Source organism: Emydura macquarii, unplaced genomic scaffold, assembly GCF_026122565.2.
Source record: "Emydura macquarii macquarii isolate MOO-44397 ecotype Brisbane River unplaced genomic scaffold, CSIRO-AGI_Emac_v2 contig_2694, whole genome shotgun sequence".
Taxonomy (NCBI): domain Eukaryota; kingdom Metazoa; phylum Chordata; order Testudines; family Chelidae; genus Emydura; species Emydura macquarii.
The window spans coordinates 10,088-33,126 of NW_027132831.1; the positions used below are offsets into that span (position 1 = coordinate 10,088).

At 47.9% G+C, this 23,039-nt stretch overlaps 1 protein-coding gene across 1 annotated transcript; it reads left to right on the plus strand.

Moving 5' to 3' along the window:
* The first annotated feature begins 2,325 nt into the window (after nucleotides 1-2,325).
* Nucleotides 2,326-7,446, plus strand: LOC137164742 (trypsin I-P38-like). Its single transcript, XM_067565679.1, has 5 exons — nucleotides 2,326-2,438; nucleotides 2,873-3,038; nucleotides 4,773-5,026; nucleotides 5,949-6,085; nucleotides 7,230-7,446. The coding sequence occupies exons 1-5, from the start codon at nucleotides 2,399-2,401 to the stop codon at nucleotides 7,377-7,379; spliced, it is 747 nt and encodes a 248-aa protein (XP_067421780.1). The 5' UTR covers nucleotides 2,326-2,398; the 3' UTR covers nucleotides 7,380-7,446.
* Nucleotides 7,447-23,039: the final 15,593 nt, after the last annotated feature.

A 23,039-nucleotide genomic window follows, 5' to 3' on the forward strand; every position in this document is an offset into this window, starting at 1 on the left:
ACCAGGTGGTGGTCAGTCCAGCAATCGTTGGCTTCTCTCATAATATAGGTGATTTGGACATCTCTTAAATCCTGTGTTTTTACAATGGCATAATCCAGGATGTGCCATTGTTTTGAATGGGGGCGTTGCCAAGTTGTTTTATCATTGTTGCCTTGTCTGAAGATTGTGTTTGTGATCACAAGGATGTGCTCTGCACATTTGCTAAGCAGAAAGATGCCATTGGAATTGGTCTTGCCCTCTCCTTCCTTCTCAACGGTGCCGTTTCATACATTGGAGTCTCAGCCAACTCTTGTGTTAAAGTCCCTAAAAGGATTATCTTGTCTGGTGTTGGAATGGATGACAGAATTCTGTCATGGTCATTGTAGAAGGATTCTTTCTATTCTTCTTTAGCATCACGTGTTGGTGCATATGTACTAATGACGGTGACCAATGACTTATTGACCAGTTGGATACGGAGGGTAGCAAAATCAGGTGGCTGATTAGAAAGTTATTGATTGCAAAGCCAACACCATGTATTCACCTGTTGTTTGCTGGTTTCCCTTTCTAGAAGAAAGTATAGGTGCCTTCCTCTTCCTTCAAGTGGCCTTCATCTGCCTGTCTTGTCTCACTGAAAGTGGCGATATCAGTGTCGTACCTCAAGAGTTCTCAGGTTATAATTTCTGATCTGTGTTTGGGTCTTTCAAGTTTTGAATCATCTAGTAGTGTACTGAAATTCCAGATGGCAGGTTTTTTGTTTTTGTTTTTCGACTGCATTGGGAGTGATCCCACTGGATGTGGTTATCCAGTCAAGTATGGTTGGTATCCTATGTTTAGGGAACCTTTTCTAGCCCCTTCCCCATATGGGGTGACCAGAGGGTTTCTGAAAAAGGCCTGCTCAGTTGTGACCACTGCTGCCAAAAATGCCCTTCTATCCCAGTCCAGAAGCACATGACTACCGCCTGCATGTGGGTCTGTGACTAGGGACTCCTGGTGATCACTTCACCTCTCCCTGTCGCCACTCGCCCATCGCTTTAGGACTTTTGTGGATGGGGATGGGGAAATGGTTCTTCCTGCAAAAGAAGTCTGCGCATGAGTAGTTTAGTGTGGAGGAGTTGTTGTGCACCGGCAGCCACACAAATCTTGGTGGAAGAGGCACCTATGTCCAGTGGCAAGGAAGTCTAAGATGATGGAGGTTTCTTTTCCATTACAGCCTTCATGGGCCTTTGCCGCTGTTGAGCGGTAATCCTGCTTCATCCACCTGCTCTGCCATTGAGGTCTTTGTGTTGTGTTGGGCTGCACTTTGTCTGGTACCTCGCCTTTGGCCTTGCCGCCATGGGTGACCTTACCAGGAGTTCCAGGCTCCTGATAGCATTGCTCTTAGGGTCTTTAGCACATGCAAGCTTCTCCACCATGTCAAGGTGGCGGCCCAAGAAGACTCACATAGTAAGATATTACTCAAAGGGAATTAAGGTGGCAGCAATGGGGCCTAGGCAATGTGTTTCAAGAATACACTACAACAGGCAGTTTCACAGGTTAATTATTTTTTAAAATGCCTTTTATCAATTCAAAAGACATTGACTTCTGTTTTCCTTCTAGTTGTTGAGTGGGACTGATTGCCCTTCCCTGTCTCATTCAGTAATTTATCACTGTCATTATTATATTGTGAGTTCTATATTTTATGGACTGTTTAATTTCTACAGAACATGTCAAAATTAAAAAAAAAAAAAAAAACATATCCAAACTGAGATGCAAACTTTGTTAGATTGATGAGTCTGGAGAGATTTCTTAGAATGGAGAATTGTCTCCCCAGTGAAATTGTGAAAGCCCTATAATTGAGTCATTTACCACTAGAAGTGGGAAAATAACAACAACCACACAGGATAGTATATTAGAAGACTAAGCCTGTTTTGGCCAGGAGGAGGACATGGACAAGAGACAACCTAATAAAAGGTCATCTCCAACGCTAATTTGTAGGATCTTAAACCCCACATGGAGAACTTTTGACATCTGGAAAGAAAACGTACATGCTAGAAAGACATGATTACTGGCAGATGAATCTCAAAAGGTTTTGAGGTTTGATCTGGTTAAATAGTGCACTAACAAAACCTGAAATAAAATCAAAGAAAAATTGTCCAAAGCTCCCATTTTATTTTTAAACTGAAGGCTGTCTCTTGTAATCATTTTTAAAATAGATGTGCAAACGAGAAAAAGTTTATGATTAACTCTGATAGGTTTTTGTTGTTTTTTTTTTTTTCTCCCTGTGCCTCATAAACACCTATATTTGGATTTTCAAACTTTCCATTGTGTATTTTCCGTCAGTGAAATCCTTGGGCTGGAGATAAGACCAGTCCGGGAGGATAAATATCCAGCAATTCCCTCCTCCAGTCCACAGAGCTGCGTTGGAATCCATAGGAAGACCATGAAATACATCCTGGTTGTAGCCTTTCTGGGAGCGGCTGGTAAATTCATTTGTATTGTACTTTACAGTGAATTTTAGATGTGATGGAAGGTGCCAGGTTGCGTACTGCTGGAAGGTGAAGTCCTGCTTTATCCCCCAAATTGTCAAGACAGCAGCGGTGCAAGCTGCCTTCACCTCCAAATGTGCACACGCTCTGACCCTCACCGCATGGGCTAATTGTCACAGTGTTTGATTGTAATATAGAAACACGGGAAATAGAAGCTGTACTGAGTGAGTCCCACAACCTGATTTCATGGAGCAGCCAACAAAGAGCCATTATCTGTGGAGACCTTTTGGCCACCAGTGGCTTGAGTGTGGAGCAGAGACAGTGTCCTACATATGAGCGGCTTCACATCCCACTCCTAGTCCCCTCATCCAGACTGGCTCCATGGTCCCCATGGTTGATATTGATTTCCATCTTCTTCTTTCACACAGTTGCCTTCCCACTCGATGACGCCGATGATGACAAGATCGTAGGAGGCTACACCTGCCCAAAGAACTCTGTGCCCTACCAGGCATCCCTGAACATTGGTTACCACTTCTGTGGGGGTGCCCTTATCCACCCCCAATGGGTCGTCTCAGCCGCTCACTGCTACCAACGGTGAGTAGAGAATATTTGTGCTGTTAATTAAACTACTGCTTCCTCTCCAGCCCTATTGCCCCTGTTCGCTCTGAGAGTGTCAGATCTGATTAGTTAAGCAAGCGTCAGGCCCAAGCAGGTGGAAGACTGTCATAGAATCCTAGAAGATTAGGTTGGAAGGGACCTCAGGAGGTAATGTGGTCTGACCCCCTGCTCCAAGCAGGACCAACCCCAGCTAAATCACCCCAGCCATGGCTTTGTCAAGCCGCACATAAGGAATGCCTCAGTCAAGGAATGCCTCAGTCCTTCAGGAAGTGAAGTTGATTTCTCAGGAGAGGCTCTGGTTTACGTATCAGCACTGACCACGGTATTGTAGCCTAGCATTAGAAGAGGGTGCCGTGCTGTATGAGGTGATGATTCAGTACTGGGTGACCTTTTTTCCGAGTTAGTACTAAATCCAATGCCCTAGCATGAGGAATCTGTCCTGATGACCATCGATGGGGATGTCTACACTTCGAGCTGGAGGCATTATTCCCAGCTCAAGGAGACACATATGCTAAAAATAGGAAGGGCTAGCCCCCACAAGCACTTACCGTTCTGAGACCATAGGCACATATTCGGGGCTGCTCGTCCTACCCATCACTTGCACAGCCATGGCTACACTCTTACTTTTAGCACACTCGTTCGATTACAGCTAGCACAAGTGTGTCTCCCTGCACTTGGAATCACCCCTCCAGCTCAAAGTGTAGGGATGCCCTATAAGGGTCTAGTAGTTTCTGGAAATCTCTTTATTGCCTTCTGGAGGGAACTGGCTTTGGGGAAGTTGGAACATGGAGCAAAGTTGCAGAACGTGGAATGATGGGCAAACAAAGAATGAATGAATAGCAGAGCAGAGCAGAATGGGCATCTCTGCACCACTCTACACATTCTTGGGATTCCAAAGCACTTTGCCTGGGACTGTGTGCCACCGTTCTTTTCTAAGAACTCACCTGCAGCCTTGTTAGAGCCTGTTTTCTTGACTGGGAGTGTGTGGTGGGGCAGGGGGAAATGGTGGAATGGGGACACCAGGGTTTTCCCAGACCATTTCTGTAACTCACCTTGAGATTTTTACCTTGCACCATGCCCGGTTGTCAGACATCTTCACTGCGGGGCAGCTCCTCAAACAGTGCAGTACCCACTGCTTCTTCAGAGCTGCCTTGTAGAGCCATCACTGATTGGCAACCCACCAAAGAGGAGTAGGTTGGAGCTCAGTGTACTGTCTCCTCCTTTGCGCCACGCAGCTCCCTCTTATCCCAGTAAGAATAGCACTTTTCACTTCTACAGCACCACTGCCCGAGAAGCGCAAAACTCCTGGATTAAGCCTCCAAACCCCCTTTTTAGAAACAGGAAAAAATAAAGTATGGAGAGATATATGCAGAGCTGGCCAAAGTTTTCAAATGTCTCTAGTTCAGTGATGTGTGCAGAGAGGCTTAGCCCAGCTGGACTCTCAGCCAGGTCTCCTCTCCCAGCTCCCCATGTCATGCTTCACCCACAGCGGTGCTCCCAGGACTGGCTGGCACTGTTGGGTTGGGAATGAGTCTAAATCCTAGTGTGTGAACTTGAAGCCAGAGAGATAAACAGTGAAGTAGAGCAACTGAGACTTTAGTGCCAGTACTCATGGCATCTGTAGAGCGATGGTGCAGGTCATGATGATGATGATGATGATGAACAATGATGGTGCTGGTGAGTATGCTGTTATTCCTTCCTGCTTTCCAGATCTATCCAGGTGAGGCTTGGGGAACACAGCCTGTCAGTCAACGAAGGCACTGAGCAGTTCATTTACTCAGCCAAAGTCATCCCTCACCCCAGCTACAATCCCAGCATTCTAGACAATGACATCATGCTCATCAAGCTGGCCAGTGCAGCCACCCTGAACTCCTACGTCAACACAATCCCTCTGCCGTCCAGCTGTGTGACCCCTGGCACCGAGTGCCTGATCTCTGGCTGGGGCAACACACTCAGCAGCGGAAGTGAGTGCTCTTTTGGAGTGTAGCGTTTCTCTGGGCCCTGGAGACCCTTATTGCCCCAGGACTGGGCACAAGGGAGGAGAGTCTGGGGAAGGGAGAGCACTTGTAGGGGATGTGGGGAGTCATGGCTCGCAGGGAAAAACCTGTGGGGAACAGGGGCCCTTTATCTGAGTTAAACATGTTCTGTTCTAATATCCCTGATTTTCGCTTGTTCTCTATTATTGGCATGGGGCAGGCTGAAGTACTGAACACGTTTCTCTGATATTCAGGAGGAAGCCCTCCATCACCATTATTTGGGACATTCAATGGTCCAGATCCTGAGAGGTGTTGAGCACCCACAGCCCCCCCCACCCCTCCGAGCTCAATGGATTCAGTGGGTTCTCCACACCTCTAAGCTCAATATTTTAATTTAAGATAATTATGCTATAACTCCATTTTTATACATTTTATTTTACTGCCCTGGAGGGCAGGAAGGGGGATGGACAGAATGAGCCAAGTCAACTTGGGATATCTGCTTACTGACCCATATCTACACTACCACCCATTATTCCACTGCAAAAGCTGTCTCAGAGTGGTCCAGCTGGTCCTTCCATTCACTGGGTTTCTCTGATCCATAATAATTGGTGCTGCTCTTGTCCTAGTCCAATTGGCTGCTCATTTTCTGGAATCCAGAGAGTTTAAACTAGATGTTCTGCATGGGATCAGGCTGAACAAATCCCCAGTTGTGGATTCTGAGCCATCTGGAGAAAGGGAGTCCCTATGCTATGATAGCTAGCTTTGAGGGAAAGCTGGGAGCTGCTAGGGAAAAGACCAGGGGGACAAACATGCTGCTTACAGAGAGGAAACTGCTCCTGTTATTGAAAGGACAGTTGTAATTTCACAGTGAATTCAAGGATTTCCTTTATTAATTTGTCTTCTCTTGCAGCTAACTACCCTGACCTCCTGCAGTGCCTGAAAGCTCCTGTCCTGTCCTCCAGCGAGTGCAGCAACGCCTATCCAGGGCAAATCACTAGCAACATGATCTGTATAGGATACCTGGAGGGAGGCAAAGATTCCTGCCAGGTAAAACAGCTCCCCCACACCTCCCACCTGTCTCTGCCTTCCAACCCCACTCCGCCTTCTGCAAAATAGGTATCACACATGATTAGTTCTTGCCTGAAGGAATGGCTGATATATTGCCGAATCTTCATCCATTTCCTAGTTGGAGACTTCTCCTGACCTCATAACACACTATTTTTAATGGTGCTTTTTGGCCCTGTTCTTGGCAGTCTCAGCAGAGGACTAGGACTGAAATTTTATTTAGTCAGTTGGACTAAAATTTTCAATATTAGTCTTGGACTTTGAATGCCTCCATTTTGTGGATGTCAGACTTGAGGCTCCTTGGTCCTGGATTTCAAAGGCAGTGAACACCTGCTGCTCCAACTCAGCCTTTAAAAGATGCAGGTGCTTAGTATATAGTAAATCAGTATCAAGGTGTCTTGAGGTGGGTCCCCAAAGCGGAGAAATACAAAATCAATGGCTGCTCTTGAAATGTTGACTCTGTGGGTTGTTCTGAGGGGTTGTTCACAATGTTACATCATCATGTGAACTCAGCCCGGCAGACACATGAGTGGATTGATCTTCACAATACATATGTACTGATGGGACATTGAAGCATAGGGTGATTAGAAAGCCCAATTCTCAGCTCAACTTCTCTTGAGGTCAATGGCAGCCTCCAAATCAGTATGTGGATGAGAAGGGAAGTTCCTGGCAGAACTATGAGCACTATTCAGTTCTCCTAGTTCCCAGCCAACTACTTGAACCTGCAGATTGTCCTTTGTCTCTAACATATGAAAAACAAACTCCCTTTTGGCACTTAGCTATGGTGTCTCCAGGCTGCAGCACATTGACATGAGACATGGCAGATTTGTGTGAAGCTGCCTGTGCCATAGCTCCTGTCTGAAGAAACGGATCATTCCATTCCTTGGCTTTTCATCTGGCACCTTTCACTTAGAATTTGATATAAAGACTGACATGAAATCAGCGCTATCAAACTGCCCCTCTCATGACCAGACTGTCCATAAACCACCAAAAGGATCTGGCATTTCTGTTACTTTGTCAAAAAGGCTGAATAGGTCCCTAGACACTAGGAGGTTTCAAAAGTACATGGTTTATCCCCTCTTGATTGTAATGCCTGCTAAATACCATTTCACAATCTTTGTTGCAGGGGGATTCTGGTGGCCCAGTAGTCTGCAATGGGCAGCTCCAGGGGATTGTCTCCTGGGGAATTGGTTGTGCACAGGAAGGCTACCCCGGAGTCTACACTAAAGTCTGTAACTACGTCTCCTGGATCCAAAGTACCATCGCTGCCAACTGAGATGTTCTTGTTCCACATGGCCAGTGTTACCTTCCACACCCCATTTCCTCAGCCATGTATTAGACTTTCCAACTCTACAGAATAAATAGTTTGATGCAACGTTGTGTTTGTGTAAATGTTCTTTGTCTGTTTCTCTGCTTAGGTGAACTGCATGATAACAGGTAACCTCACTGAGAATAAAAGTCAGCACATATTTTTATATTGCTGTCCAGATGGAAGGTTCTCAAAACACTTTACAATCTGCGTTTCTAGGATTCACTCAGCCAGTATTGAAGTGCAACCACTTCTGGTGTGGAATGCAGAAGCAGTTTAACAACACTCAGTCAGGGTAATGCTGCACAATTGTTTAAGAGAACAGCTGAAGAAGAAAACTTTATCCAAGTGAAAATAAAGTGGGCATCATACAGTGCTAAAAGAGCTGGAATATGTCCAGCTTTCCCGGGCTAATCCCCCTCTGGTTACAAAAGGTGCTGTGGGGTTGCTTATGACTCTGAATGTTCAGAGCTTTGGTTTATGTCTTATCTGAACGTAGCAGCCTCTACAGCACTGGATTCACTAGTACCTTGCTGCAGTACTAGAGCAGTGCTAATTCCGAGGGGAGGGTGCCCCTACTGACTCACCCTCGGCACTCCCTGCCGCACACCATGCCTAGCACCATGCGGGAGCACTTGGGATAGTGTGGGGTCTGAAGGAAGAATGCCCTCCCTTGAGCGTACAACACTAACACCACTCACCGCTCAGGGCCATCCAGCAGCGTGACAGATGAAAGGAGATGCGACAAAGTCAGTCCGTCAGTGATGTTCAGCAACAGCCTGGGGAAAGAGTTTCATGCACAGGCAGCAAACCTTCCCACACTGGCTGCAGGCCCACTTTGTCAGATGGAAGGTGAAGCACACTCTGCTTCCTGGCTCACCTGTGGGCCTCAGCCTGGGCTCTCTGTGGTGGCTGCACCAATCTTAACCCGGCTGCCCCAAACTGAAGGATATTCCCAGTCGTCAGTAGGAATGCTGAATTTCTTCAGGCCTTCTTCTGTCGCGGGTGATTCTTAAGTTGGCCATAGAGCACAGTCTTTGCAGACGATCTTGAGGCATGCGCTCCACGTGTCCCAACCAGCGAAGCCTATGAACATCCAGCGTAGTCTGCATAGACTGCAGACCAGTTCTCTCATGGGTCTCGTTACTGGCGAGCCATTGGTCTGAAGTAACTCCAAGAATTTTTCTAAGACCGTGGAGGTGGGAACTGTACAATCTCTGCTCCTGCTTGGAGTATGTAGCCCATCTTTCACAACCATAGAGGAGGAAAGTAAGGATACAAGCCTGATAAACAGACACCTTTGTGTTCAGGTTAGCAACATGTCATTTCAAACACTTGAGGTAAGTTTGCCAAAGGTAACAGAAGCTTTGCCAATTCTGGCATCAAGTTCCCTATCAAAGTTAAGTGAACTGATGAAAATTGAGCTGAGATAGCAGAAGTGATCCACGTTGTCCAGAACTTCATTACTGACATAGATTTTAAGTGAAATGTTGATACCTTGTGATGTGACAACTGTTTTCTTGATACTGATTACCATGCCAAACTTGGTGTATTCCTTAGAAAACTTGTTCATCATGGCCTGCAGTTCATCAGGTGAATTAGAGACAAATACAGCATCATCTATGAAAAGCAGATCCTGAATGGTAAACTGGGTGACATGCCTTCTGCTCTGGATTTGTCTGATGTCCAAGATGCCATTGATCCTCAATTCAATTAATATGCCAGATTGAACATTTCCAAAGATGTCCTGAAGAATCATAGAATCATAGAATATTAGAGTTGGAAGGGACCTCAGGAGGTCATCTAGTCCAACCCCCTGCTCAAAGCAGGACTAACCTCAGCTATATCATCCCAACCAGGGCTTTGTCAAGCCTCAGCTTAAAAACCTCTAAAGATGGAGATTCTACCACCTCCCTAGGTAACCCATTACAGTGCTTCACCACCCTCCTAGTAAAAACCTTTTTCCTAATGTCCAACCTAGACCTCCCGCCCTGCAACTTGAGACCATTGCTCCTTGTTCTGTCATCTGCCACCACCGAGAACAGCCTAGCCCCGTCCTCTGTGGAACCCCCTTTCAGGTAGTTAAAGGCTGCTATCAAATCCCCCCTCACTCTTCTCTTTTGCAGACTAAACAAGCCCAGTTCCCTCAGCCTCTCCTCATAAGTCCTGTGCTCCAGCCCCCTAATCATTTTGGTTGCCCTCCGCTGGACTCCCTCCAACTTCTCCACATCCTTTTTGTAGTGGGGGGCCCAAAACAGGACACAGTACTCCAAATGTGGCCCCACCAACGCCGAATAGAGGGGAATAATCACTTCCCTTGATCTGCTGGCAATGCCCCTCCTAATGCAGCCCAATATGCTATTAGCCTTCTTGACAACCAGGGCACACTGCTGACTCATATCCAGCTTTTTATCCACTGTTACCCCCAGGTCCTTTTCTGTAGAGCTGCTGCCCAGCTCGTCGGTCCCCAGTCTATAGCTGTGAAGAAGAATAGGGAAGATTTCAGTCAGTGGGCACCAGCACGCAGCCTTGCTTCATACCAGTATCAATACCAAACTCAGATGATGTTTCATTTTCATACTGGGTGGTTGACTTCATTCCCTTGTAGAACTCCTTGGATAGGGAGGGCACATTTTGTGGACGCCAATTTTCAACAGGATCTTATAGATGCCATTCCTACTAACCGTGTCAAAGGCCTTTTGTAAGCCAACAAATGTACACAGAGAGGTGTCTGTAGTTCATGGCTTTTGTCTTGCCACAAGCACAATGTGAAGGACATGTCAGTCATGGAGTGTCCAGCTCTGAACCCACCCTGGTTCTTGGATAGACTCTTTCAGCAAAGATTTGGAGTCTTTTCAACAGAACCCTTGCAAGCACCTTGCAGACCAGACCGAGCAAAGATATTCCTTGTAGTTGTTGCGGTCTGCTCTTTCCCCTTTATTTTATTATAGAGTAATTATCTTTGCATCTTTCAGATCCTGGGGTATATGGTTTTTTTCCCAACAGGTGCAGAGAAGTGCATAGTGCATTCTCCCCCTGCCTTCAGGAGCTCCAGAGGTATCTTGCTGTTGCCTGCTGTTTTCCAAGGCACAATCTCTTTGATAGCTTTCTCTACGTCTTCAAGAGTTGGTATTAGGTCCAGCTCCTGCACTTTTGGAAGCTGGGGGATGGCAGCAAAGGCAGTCTCACAGATAATGGCATCCTTTGAGTAGAGTTCTTTGTAATGCTCAGTCCATCGGTCAAGTTGTTTTTTGCCTGTCAGTCAGAATGGTATTATCTTTTGCTTTCAGAATTGTAGTCTTTTTACAAGTGCCTCTTTAACTCCATTATAGGTACCATGAAGATCCCCTCTTTCAAATCAGGTCAGAATCTTTTTGCTCAGGTCTTGCCAATACTTCTGGGCCCATTCTCTGGTGTTTTTCTGAACCACAGCCTCTTTAAACTTGAGAGTTCTGAGCTTGGTTGGTTGTTGAAGTAGACTTAGCGAGCTTCTGTTTTCTTTTCTATAAGTGGGAGCAGCAGCTGCTCAAATGCTGCGAACCAGTCAGGATATTTTTTCTTTGTTGTTCCAAAAACATCTTTGGCTGTAGCCAGTGTCTCATTCTTAAAATTTTCCCACAAGGTGTTAGAATCAGGGGAACCAAGTTGATCATTTTCAAAAACAAGCTCAAGCGCACATTGAAACTTTGCACAAGTGTCACCATCCTTCAGGTTAGTGATGTTAATGTGAGGTTTACCTTTTGGCTTCGCATAATGAATTCAGATGTAATTGGAGCTGGGTCCTGACAAGAGCATGATCAGTGTCACAATCAACGCTATGCATTGATCGAATATGCAATATATCATGAATGTTTCTGCAATGGATCAGGATGAGATCAAGCTAATGCCAGTGTCCTGAGGGAAGGTGCCTGCATGTGACCTTGCTGAAGCTTCTGCCAGCAAAATAGGTGTTTGAGACTATCAACTCACAAGAGGCACAAAGCTTAAGGACATGCTGGCCATCTTCATTGAGGCTACCTGTGCTGTGTTGACCAGTGACGTGTCCCCAGTGCACCCAATCCTTACCCACACGGACACTGAAATCACCAAGAACAGTGAGTATGTTTTCTGTGGGGGCGTTCTTAATGATTGGTTCCAGTTGAGAACAAAGATAATCTTTTTGTGTTTTGAAATAATCAAATGCTGGTCTGTAAATGGACAGAAGAGTCAGGATTCCTGAATTCACATATAACCACAGGTTCAGCTCATTGAGAGGTGAAGGAGGGGTCCGTGAACTGAGGACACACTTCTTGACAGCAAATCCAAAGCAGGTATCATTGGTTCATTGTCAAGTTTCCCAGACCAATAGAAGTGATCATTTACTTCATTCAGCGAGCCAATTTCTGAAAGCCTCATCTCATGGAGGGCTGTAATATCAATGCCCAGCTGATGTAGTTCTCTATCAATTCTGGCTGTTTTCAGAAGTTCACAGTTTTCCAGTTCAAGTCCAGTTAACATTGTGTGAATGTTTCAACAAGTAATGATTAATTTAGAGCCTGCAAAGAAGTTAGAAGGAAGCTTTTTTAGCTCACCTGATCTAAAGCCTTCCTCAAATTGGGGCAAGCAGACCATCCCTAAATAGGGCAGCTTGGACATCTGAGCTGTTGCCAAACACCTGGATCCTTCCCCATCAGAACAAGCAACCATTGAGCACAGACCCTCGACATGTACACCTAGGCAAAACAAAGAAGGAAGGGGTTGCCATAGGCCCTCCTCCCTCTCTGTCGGCAGATACTATAGAACTCCAATGGCAAGACGAAGGTCATGATGATTGGTATCGGCCTGCTGCAGCTGCTAGCCATAGCATCACTCCAAGCTGAAGACAGTGCCTGCCTTATGGCATCCACAACTGTGCATTTTCTGCATGGGTATAGTTCCAGTAGTGTGAATACCACTGGGCAACAGAATTCAGGCTCATCTGCTTTTCTGGGGACTTTTCTTTCACCCAGGGGGTTTGTGAGCCGGTGGCATGGTCTGGCCGGGGCATTGCGACCCTTCCTCAGGCCCAGGCTCTGAGGAAGGCCACAGCGCCTTCATCTGGGGGAATAAACGGTGCCAGTTACAAGTCTTTAGCCCCGGCCCCCAACAGGGCGGGCTTCCTTCCCAGTCTGTAGCCCTTGGGCCCTCCCGTAGGGCAGGGCTGATACGGGAGCTGTAGCCCCAGCCTTCCAAGAAGCGGGGCGGTCAAGCAGTCTACAGTCTCTGGCCTTGCCACAGGTGGGGCTAGCAAAATAGTCTGGCCTTGCAGGCAGGCGGGGCTAGCAGCACTCCATATCCTCTGTAACGTAAGCTCAGAGGATATCAGGCACTCCCAGGGTGGTTAGGGAAGGGGGGAGGGGGACACACCAGCCCCAAGCACCCCAAATCCCTCTGGCTGGGTGGTGTCATGGCCAGCTGCACCCCAGCTCCTGCCTGCTTCAACGGAGAGGCAGCCAGCTGAGACTGCCATGCCACCACTGCCAGGGCCAGGCCCATGTGAGTGGGATGCAGCAGGAGGGGGTAGAGCATGGTCAGGGCCGCGTCTGCCTTTACATACCCGGCACCCATGGGCCCCAGAAATGCCTCTGTCTCTCCACTCGAGTCAGTACTCTACTCAGCATAGCATTCTTCTTAGAGTGCCTGTGAAGAGTCATCCTCCTGGTTCCCTCTCCTGGCAACAGTAGCTCCTGTAGCTCACTAATGATGTTCACCCCTAGAATCCCTGGGACTCCTCCTCCCACGTGACTTCCTTCTGAGGCTTTGTCTTTCAGAATGAAGATGCATTTTCCTGTCAGTTGTCTGACCCATCATGTACTCTGTGTCTGCTTCAAGGCATCCACCACTGGGATTGCTATTCCATTAGCTGCTGTTAGACATACAAACCATGGGCTCTACATGAGCGGCTTCTTATCTTTTAAATACTTTTGAAAATGTGACTCAGTAATGACTTCTGAGCCAGTCTCGAACAAACAGCTAGTCTTTACACCTGCTATAAGTACTTCAGCAGTCAGTCTCCAAATGCTCACTCACAGAAGTTGCTCACAGATATACTGGCACTGTCCAATTTCCTTTCAGCACTGTATGCAGACTGATTTTCCATCAAGGCCAGGCCTAAGAAACCTTCTCCCACTGCTTCTACCAGTTGATTCTGGACACTGTGTGATCAGTGTGGATACCAATGAGACGCGGTACGCTCGATTTGCAGATCAATAAGGCTTAATGTGCAAGGTTTTCTATAAATATACTAGTTAGATACAAAGCCTAAAATTCACTACAATATCTCATACTCACTAAGCCTGGAGCGCTAAGCAGTTACTCAGAAGGCTGTACACAGGAATGGCTTTCTGCAGGGACCTCTCCAGGGAGTCAGTGGATCCTCTAGTCCAACTGGGAGAACCACCCACGGAGTCAGGTGTTGATGGAGCGCCCCCCCCTTTGTCTAAATAATGACTTCTTATACCCTTCCATAAACAGCTTTCACCTAATTATCTCTCTACTCATTATCATATATGCTAATTACCTACATTGGCTTTCCACCCTTAACTACATTTCATTCTCACCATGATAACTGGGGTTGTCAAAACGACATCTGGTGATAGGAGGGGGTGGAGTAAAAGTATGCCCCTTGGCAATAAAATAGACGTTCAAGGATAACTTCTTGTTCCCATCACCATTCTCTATGTGCAGCTGCAAGCATACAGTATCTGCATTTTGTCTTGTTATGTGCCGTGCTGTGCAGAAACTGAGCCTTCTATACTGTTGTTCAGTCTCTGCCAACTGGAAGGTGTCATGCTACAGGGGTCAGAATAGCCAAGCAAGCAACTGAAGCTATGCTAGGCTTGTAGGACAGTGGTCAAACAACTCAAATTGCACTGGGCCTCCAACATTCCCCTCCCTGGTCATCCTTCCATGGGGTTCTTTATGCCCCTGGATACTTTGGTGCATTACGGGAGATTTTACCTTTCATCACCTCAGTCATTATCACCTTCAGCATTGCCCCTTGTTGTATTGGCAGTTCCTGGACAGCTTTAAACTTTCCAGTGTTGTTTGTGTAGGCAGCAGGGCCTTTTCCCTGGTAGCTGCATTCTCTAGAATCCACTTTGTGTATGGGGGTTCGGCTGGACCCTCTCTTCCACAGGAACTTCCTCCTCCTCAGACCACGTAATGGCAGCCTGCATGAATTCATGGAACTTCTTACTGGTCTCTTCTTTAAACCTCCTCTTCATTTCATGGCGGAGGAAATCATCCTGGAGCCCCACCACTAATTGCCCTTTCAGGACCATATCTGTGTCCGAAACTACTAGTGAGTCCTGGTGCTCCACCTTGCTCATTCTCTCCTGGAGATTGTATGAGTAGGTCTGAATGGTCCTACCCAGATTCTGTGTCCGCTTGAGTCTGATTCCAGTAGGCACTTTGTCTCCTTACACTTCTAAGATAAGCTGAAATATCATCTCTACATCTGTCTTGTCAGCTGTTGCCATGAACTTCACTGTGGATCTGGCCTGGCCTTTGAGATGCTCTTCCACAAAATCCATGTGATCTTCTTCAGGTACTCTCAACAGCTGTAGAGCTGCCTTCCATGACTTAATCCATTCTTCTATCATGATGTCCCCTAGCTTTGTTGAGAAGCCACTAAACTCAGATATCTTCCAGTCTCATTGAACATAAATGGGTTAGCTGCAGGAGCCTGCTGGTCTATCACTACCTTACCTGTTTGGGCTTCAGCATGCATGGCCAAAACTTCCCAAAATACAGTGCAGTGGGCAGTGGCGAGTTATACAGTGGGATACATTCCCATGGTGCACCACATGTGGCATCGATACAAGCGCTTCTGGCAAGTACACCCACTGCCAACTAAGCACGTGCACAAGTGACATACTAACTGTGGAGACTGTATGCTAATGCAATGAGCTAACCTAAGTTTGTAGTATTGATTTGGCTTTAGGTATATGAATTACTTGGAAAAGATAACAGCAAAAGTATGAGGCTAGGCCAAGAATCACTCAGGTGTTTAGGCTCCTACTTTTGCGGAGCTAAGCCTCCTGCATTCTAGAGGCTCAGGAACAAAAAAGCACATAAAAATAACTCACTGTCATTTATTTCTGTTTAAAAATGTCATGACTTGGGGTTGTATAACTCATAATTTTTTAATTCTTGTGCTTGTCAAGGAATCTTGGGGTTATGGATGTGTGTTCATTATGTGAACCCCATTGTGAAGCCCAAAACTATAACTGAATTAAAAAAGCAATTAAAGTTTTTGGAGGATAAGACCATCAAAGGCTATTAGCCAAGATGGTCAGGGATGCAACCCCACGCTTCGGGTGTCCCTGGCCTCTGACTGCCAGAAGTTGGGAGTTGGCGACAGGATCAGTTGATGACTGCCTGCTCCGTTCATTCCCTCTGCAGCACCTGGCATTGGCCACTGTCGGCAGACAGGATACTGGGCTAGATGAACCATTAGTCTGACCTACTATGGTTGTTCTTATGTTTAGTGAAAATTACAGTAGATTTTTGCCTTTGAGAAGGATTTAATATGAGATAGTATACTAACTCCTAGTGAATATTTGGGAGCCCAGTTCAACACACAAGTGATGTGTGAAAAAGCACTAAGGGCTGGATTGAGAGGCAAAATAACAGTTGAAAAAGGTCATGGATCAAATGTAAATGAAGAAGTTTTGACACCAGGTCAGAAAATCAGGCAGGCTGGAAGTCACATGATCTAACAGAATAAACTTGTGCTATATACAAAAAAGAAAAATTTAGAATTAAAAATTCCAAAATAAAAATCACAGTAAAAACGTAGGAAGTGCTATACTAGAAACACAGATGCCATTGCTAAAACTACTTGCAACTGTTCTAAATATTTTCAATGATTATTTGCTATTAAAATATGAATTAAAAAGCAGAGTGACATCCATCTTCACAACATTGACAAAGGTAAACTCTGAAGTGCTAAAAGTAATAAAATATCATTTAAAAAGTAAACAATTAGATGGAGCAAAATTATATTCAAAATGGATTACAAGAAAGGGAGTGCAATTCAAGGAATCACAGGAGAAGATCAGATAAATTTGTGAACTGCTATGAGAGTTTATGCAGCAATATAAACTAAAATAAGGGATTTTAAAAAATATTCATAGTTTTTGGGGGGTGTTTAGGAAGGCGCTGTGGCCTCCCCCGGGGCCAGAGCCCGAGGGAGGACCCCAGCAGCCTGAATGGACCAAACCAGGCCCAGTAGCTAAGTCTGCCTGGCAACAAAGGAACCGGGCAGCGATAGGACTGCCCGGCCAGCCCAATCAGCGGCAGCGGGGCGGAGCCCCTACAGGAAGGGGCGGTATAAAAGGCCACCCCAGGTCTCAGTCTGGGAGAAGCTGCCACTGGAGACAGATGTACTGCCCTGCCCTGCCCTGCCCTGCCCTGCCCTGCCCTGCCCTGCCCTGCCCTGCCCTGCCCTGCCCTGCCCTGCCCTGCCCTGCCGGCAGAGGCCTAGGCTGGAACAGAGTCACTGACCAACCCTGCTCCTTCCTGCGCCTGGAGACTGGGCAGGGCCCTCACGGAGCTGGACCAGGCAACCCGGCCAGAGTGACTGGCTCGAGGTACCCGGACCCCGGGACTGGACCGAGCCACCAGAGCCCTGGGATGGGGCGGTGATCCTGGAGCAACCCGGGTGGAGGATGCCCCCTGAGGCCGGACAGGACCTGGAGGAGCTGCTGGAAGCTGAGCCCTTCCCCACACCCAATGACCTGGAGGAGCTGCCCCTCGAGGAGGAGCTCCCCACACTGCCGCCCGTGGATGAGCAGGGACTGGCGGGCCTACCCTGGACCGAGTACCCCGCGATACCGAGGAGACAGGTACTGGGCCAGCGGGAGGAAGTAGCCCAGGGGCAGCCAACGCTTGTGGTTGAATCTGAGGCCTGGTCGGCGTGTTGCGGCGGGAGCCCCGCTGGCACAGTGGCAACCGCTTTTGTCACTGCCAGGGCCCTGGGCTGGGATGCGGTGGAGACAGCTGGGCCTGTGTCCCCTTTCCCTCCCTTTCCCTAGCCACCCTGGGGAGAACCCCCTTTTCCCTACTGCCCCAGACAGTGAACCCACTGCTGGCTCATGCGCCCGCCCTGCCTGAGGGCCGGGACGATAGACTGCTCGCCCGCCCTGCCTAAGGGTTCGAGCAATTGACTCCTTGCTCGCTTGCCCTGCCTGGGGGCCGGAGCGATAGACTGCTTGCTCGAGGAAAGCGAACAGTTCCCCTTCGTTTGGAAGGCGCTGTGGTCTCCCCTGGGGCCCGAGCCCGAGGGAGGACCCCACAACCGGGCCAGTGAGGACAGCCCGGTGACAGGGTGTGTGTAAATATTTCACAGCATCAAGTCTCCTTTAGCAGCCCAGTACATCAGACCCAACAGGGAAGAGCTGCTGTGTCCAGGCTTTGGGGTGCCCTGTGTCCTTTAAGGGCGCAGCCTGGAAAGCAGGTGCTCAGAAGTACTGCCTCTGAGATGGGAAATAAAAAAGCCCCTCTGTCCCCCCCTCCCCTCCATCTTTGTAAACACCACAGGTGGTTCATCCTCTCCTCTCTGGGGTAACTGTCACCCTCTCTGCACCTCCCTGTGCTGGGGTTTGCCCTTTGCCCATGTCTGGCAGTGTCTCACGCCTGGGTTAACATCACCTTGTGCCTCTGTCCCTGATTTTGCTCCTCGGCCCCTCTCCTGCCCCAGCCTTCACCTGTTTAACCTCCCCGGCATAGTCAGTGTCCACCTCCTGCACTGACTCTGCTCACCCCTCCCCCCCCCCCCCCACACACACCCCGATTTGCCCCCTTTTCCCCTCTGTGAACAGCAGGCAGTAGATTTTAATCCCAAGTGAGGGCGGAGCAAGGGCAGTGGCTTCAGCAGATGTTACTGAGCATGCTCAGCCCGCACTGGGCTCCCTACAACTTCCAGCCAAGCTGCAAACTTTGTCTGGTAGCAGTTTTGACATTCCACCTCCTCTAAACAGCAGAGCTGGACAATGCAACAGCCTAGCAGTGGCCAGTTTTAGGGATCTTTCCCAGCTCCACGTGGTAGCTTTGCTGTCTCCGGTGCCTACTGAGCTATGGAAAGAAAAGGAGGAAATGAGAGAGGAGAGGTGTGGAAACATGGAGGGGAAGAGAGGCAAGGGGTAAAAGAGGGGAAAATGAGAGGAAGGAGCAGTGAGGGCAGAAAGCAGAGAAGGGAGAAAATATGTCCTACGTCCTGCCTGAAATGGCTCCCGTTGCCCAAGTTCACCCCATTGAAGGGAGGAGAAAGAGGCGGGAATGAAAGAGGGAGCTAGGGCACAGAAAAGGGAGAGGGAGAATGAGGGAAGGGAGTGGAACAGAGAGAGGCGGTCAGAAAGAACTCAGCCAGGCTGGCGACTGAGAAGGGCAGAGGAGCAGAAAGTAGAGGAAGAAGTAAGGAGGGAAGAGGAGAGGTGCAGAAAAGGAGGAGAAAAGAGGCAGGCGAGGAGGCTAGAGAGGGCAGGGAGAGGAGCAGAGAGGAAGCTGTTAGAGCAGGATGGAGTGTCCTTGTTTTCCAGCAAGATGCAGGGTGGTGTGTGGCTGTGGGGGATGGGAAGTCATTTCCTTTGCTGTATGGTTTATGCTAAGCTCTTGTGGCAGCCGAGTCACTGTGTGATCTTGCTTAGCACAGTAATAGGTGCCTGTGTCTTCCAGCCGGGCGCGCTGTGTGAACATGGACAGCACGTACTTTTTTGTCCCATTGCTCTGGAAATGACCTTCAAATGGCTTCTCAAAATTTGCACTGGTGCCTTCAGTAGACCACATCACCAGCTGCAGCCTTGCATCCTTCCCCATGGCCTGCTTGTACCAGTACATGTTCGCCAGTTGGGTTGTTTTTTGAGAGCAGTTCAACGTCAGTGGATATCCCTGCTGGACAATCATGTCTGCAGATTGGTGGACAGTCCATCCTGTGAGGAAGTGGAAGTGAAATGAGATGAGGGTTAACAGGATGAAATTGGGGGAACGAGGGAATTTCAGGCTGGAGATCAGGAAACATTTCCAAATGTGAGGGGTCCACCAGACTATGGAATGATCACCCCATGGGAAGAGGCAGAAGCCTCATCTCCTCCTTCATTCTATAATTATACTGTAGAAAGCCTTGGAGAATATAATATGGGAAGCCACCCCACAGGGGTTGGAGACTGCAGGCAATAGTAAAAATACTGTTCCATCTCTATTGACGCTAATAAATATGAACACTGAACAGATCTCCATGGCATTCACTTACCCGAAGGAGACAGGATGATGATAAAGAGCAAATGGGGAATCATTGGGTATCTGCACATCTTGCTGGAGATCTGTCTGAGACAGCTGCATAGATACACACAGCCTGAATCAGAACTTCCAGCCACTGACAGACGACGGGGCAGAGACGTGTGAGACAGGAAATGAGAGAGAGTTCTGTAAAGGAGGAAATGGTGGGCGAGTGAGAATATTAAATGAGAGCAGTTGAAGAATGAGTGATTGTAATACAGATTAGCAGGAGATGTGACCCTTGCCCAGTTGTGTATATAATCCCAGCTGCAACCATGGGGTGTATTTGTGAGTCTGCTGGGGGGCTCAGAGAGCTCCCACTATACACACAAGCTACAGAGAGACCACACGTACTTTGCAGAGGAGAGCCTAGACTGCAGTTTGTTGTATGGGGTAATCACACCCTTGGCCCATTCGTTGCACACAGGGATTGAACAGACAGCAGATGGGAATGGCTTTGCTGGTGAGGAGAGCTGACCTGGAACCTGTAGTGGTGTTCTCCACATGAACACAGAGAACAGCTGGTGTTAAACAAACCAATTCCTTTATTTATCACTTGAACCTCCCCTACCACAGGGCCTGCTCTCAGCTGGAGCAAGGAGCTCTCTGAGCCCCCAGCATTTCAAGCTCTGCATTGCTATGTGAAGGTGACTCTTTGAACTTTCCACCCCCACCACATGCCCTGTCACAACAACAATAGCAGCTGCTGCTCCACACACCTGCAGTCTAGGCTCTTGAGGCTTTTGTGGCCAGTAACTGTTCATTGTATTTCCTGCACCATGTGCCCCAGTGGTAAGAGCCCACTCCGGAGCTAACAAGGACGTACCGTTTGTGGGCAGCTCTCTCAGGTGCAGAGGTGATGGGGGTGGAGGGATTCAGTCCCCAGGGCCTATTCAGTGTGTGACTGTCTGGTGAGACTGCCAGAGGGGCAGTATTTGTGCTGGTGATTTTAGCGATGGGGACACCTGAGCAAATAGGAGAAGCACGTAGGTCACCACACTCCTCTAACCAGGCTTCCAAAGGGGAACAACTTTCAGTAACTCCCATCCTGGGAAATCAAACCAGTGATCTAGGGTTGAAATGCTGCATGCCTCATTCCCAGTACCAAGAATCCAATCAATCTCAGCAGAGTGCAGAAGATTATTGTGAACCTCAGAGAACCCATCTTGGCATGTACTGGCTTGTGTATGTATACACCACTGAGCCAGAACTACTCAGGTATATACCAGGTTCCTGTGCTGACTGTTCACAGTAGCGTGGGACAATTCAACTGCCTAGCGATGCTCAGTTTTAGGAAGCTTTCCCTGTACTCCAGTCTGAAATACACCCCCAGACAGACACACATCCATGCCCAGTTGCATGCTATTGCCCCAGATAAGGAAAGACAGGCATGAAAGGAGGACTGTCTGCCCAGGTTGTGGTCCTGATGTACCCTGTGCTTCCTGCACTATAGCTCCCTAAAGGGCAGAAATCAGTGGTGCTGCATCTGGGGCTGGAACTGTTGTGCTCCAAGGAAAAACTGACTTTGGGGTTGTCACTAGGCCTCAGTGTATCCCAGCTAAGAAGGCCAGATTCAGGACAAACTGCTTGGAAATAGGACAGACTCACCGCAGACTGGTGGTTATTTTTATCATAAGATTATACCACAGTAACGAAAATAAACTTCTGTCTTGCCACGTTGGTTAACAAGAAGTAAAAAAGGCAATCTCCTTAGGCATCCCAGCTCATATTTTACCACCCAGACACTGGACTTCATGATGAGTGATTACTGAAAACCAGTTTCATCACACAAAGCGTTCTTCTGATCTCAAGAGACCAGTCACATAAACAGGTTAATCTATAACTCAGATCTTACCCAATGATCACGCTGCTGCCAATCCTTTAGTAACTAAAACCAAAAGGCAACATGGAGATGTTTCAAGGGTCTTTCATATCCTCTGCCATGTGCTTGGCTTGGAATTTGTCCCAAACAAAGCTCACAGCCTCAGTTAAGTTTGTGGAAAGTTACAAGCACAAGATGAAGTCCAGGGTCACATGGGTTTATCACATGCTTCAATGACTCACAAGAGCACCATTGCCTACATTCTTTCTAACAGATCCACAGGAATGGCTTGCAGGGCGGGATGAATTTCTTTGCTGGCCCATTGTTAGTGTGAAGTGTCCTTAATGAGTCACCAACACATAGGTGTCTGGCTCAAATGTAAATCTTAGCTGGTGGGTGTCACCCAGGAACAAATACGTTTGGGATCAAATACATAGCCAATATTCGTAACTTTAGATCTAAAAAGGACAAATGCATATAAACTGGATAATCATAGTCAATCGATTATCACTTTTCCATTGACACCTTCCATGACACTGCACAAGATTTGTTGCAACTGTACAATAGTGGTAGCAACAATGATGCAAATGGTCTCTTTCAATCCTACAGCATCACAGGGATGCACAGATGTCACCAGGAAAAAGCCATGAAGCCAAGCCCTTAATGTGTAAAGAGGGATGAAAAAAAGTGGGGCTGAGGGAGGAGAGGTGTAGAAACACGGAGGGGAAGGGACGAGACTTGTGAAAAAGGAGAAATGAAAGAAGGGAACAGTGAGGGTAGAAAGGAGAAGAGCATGAAAAGAGGGAAATATGTGCTATGTCCAGCCTGAAATGGCTCCTATTGTCCATTTTCTTTCTATTAGAGCAGTGGGCCCCATACTGTGGGACGTGCCCCCTAGGGGAGGCGTGATGGGACCTGGGGCAGCCCCCATTGGGGGTGGGGTCGGAGCACCACCCAGCCCCAACCCCACCCTCAGTCACATCTCCAGCCCCCACTGTGGCCTCACTCCCCACCCCAGCTGCAGCCCCAGCTCCTTCAGTGCTGGCCTCAGGCCCTGGTTCCCGGCCCCAACCATGGCCCTATTTCCAGCCATGGCCCCAACTGTAGCCCCAGCCCCTGCCTTGGCCCCTGGTTCCTGGCCCTGACCTATCCATGTCTTCCCGTCACTCGGCTGCCTAGATGGCCAGTTTCATGAATCTCATGGAGATTGGTATCTGGGTCCCTTCTCCTGCATGACATCTTCCTGACACTAACACGGGAATGAGTATTTCTCTTGGGGAACGGTGATGGGGAAGACACCATCAGAGCAGAGAGCACATGCCATGTAACCTAGATATGGATTACAGTCACCCTGGTTGAGTCTCACAGGTTTTCAGGTATTGAGGCTGGATTAGTCACAAAATGACTGGATGGAGGTTATATTTATTGCTTAAATACACTATTGATATAATCAGAAGGATGGGTTTATATTTTCTGTCTATACGTATTGTGACAGGGCCAGGCCTGAT

What these genes read in the sequence shown, in the direction of transcription:
- LOC137164742 (XM_067565679.1), top strand. Translation starts at nt 2,399, where the DNA reads ATGAAATACATCCTGGTTGTAGCCTTTCTGGGAGCGGCTG. An exon ending in CAACACACTCAGCAGCGGAA is followed by an intron (nt 5,027 to 5,948) that starts GTGAGTGCTCTT and finishes CTTCTCTTGCAG; the next exon opens with CTAACTACCCTGACCTCCTG. An exon ending in GAGGCAAAGATTCCTGCCAG is followed by an intron (nt 6,086 to 7,229) that starts GTAAAACAGCTC and finishes TCTTTGTTGCAG; the next exon opens with GGGGATTCTGGTGGCCCAGT.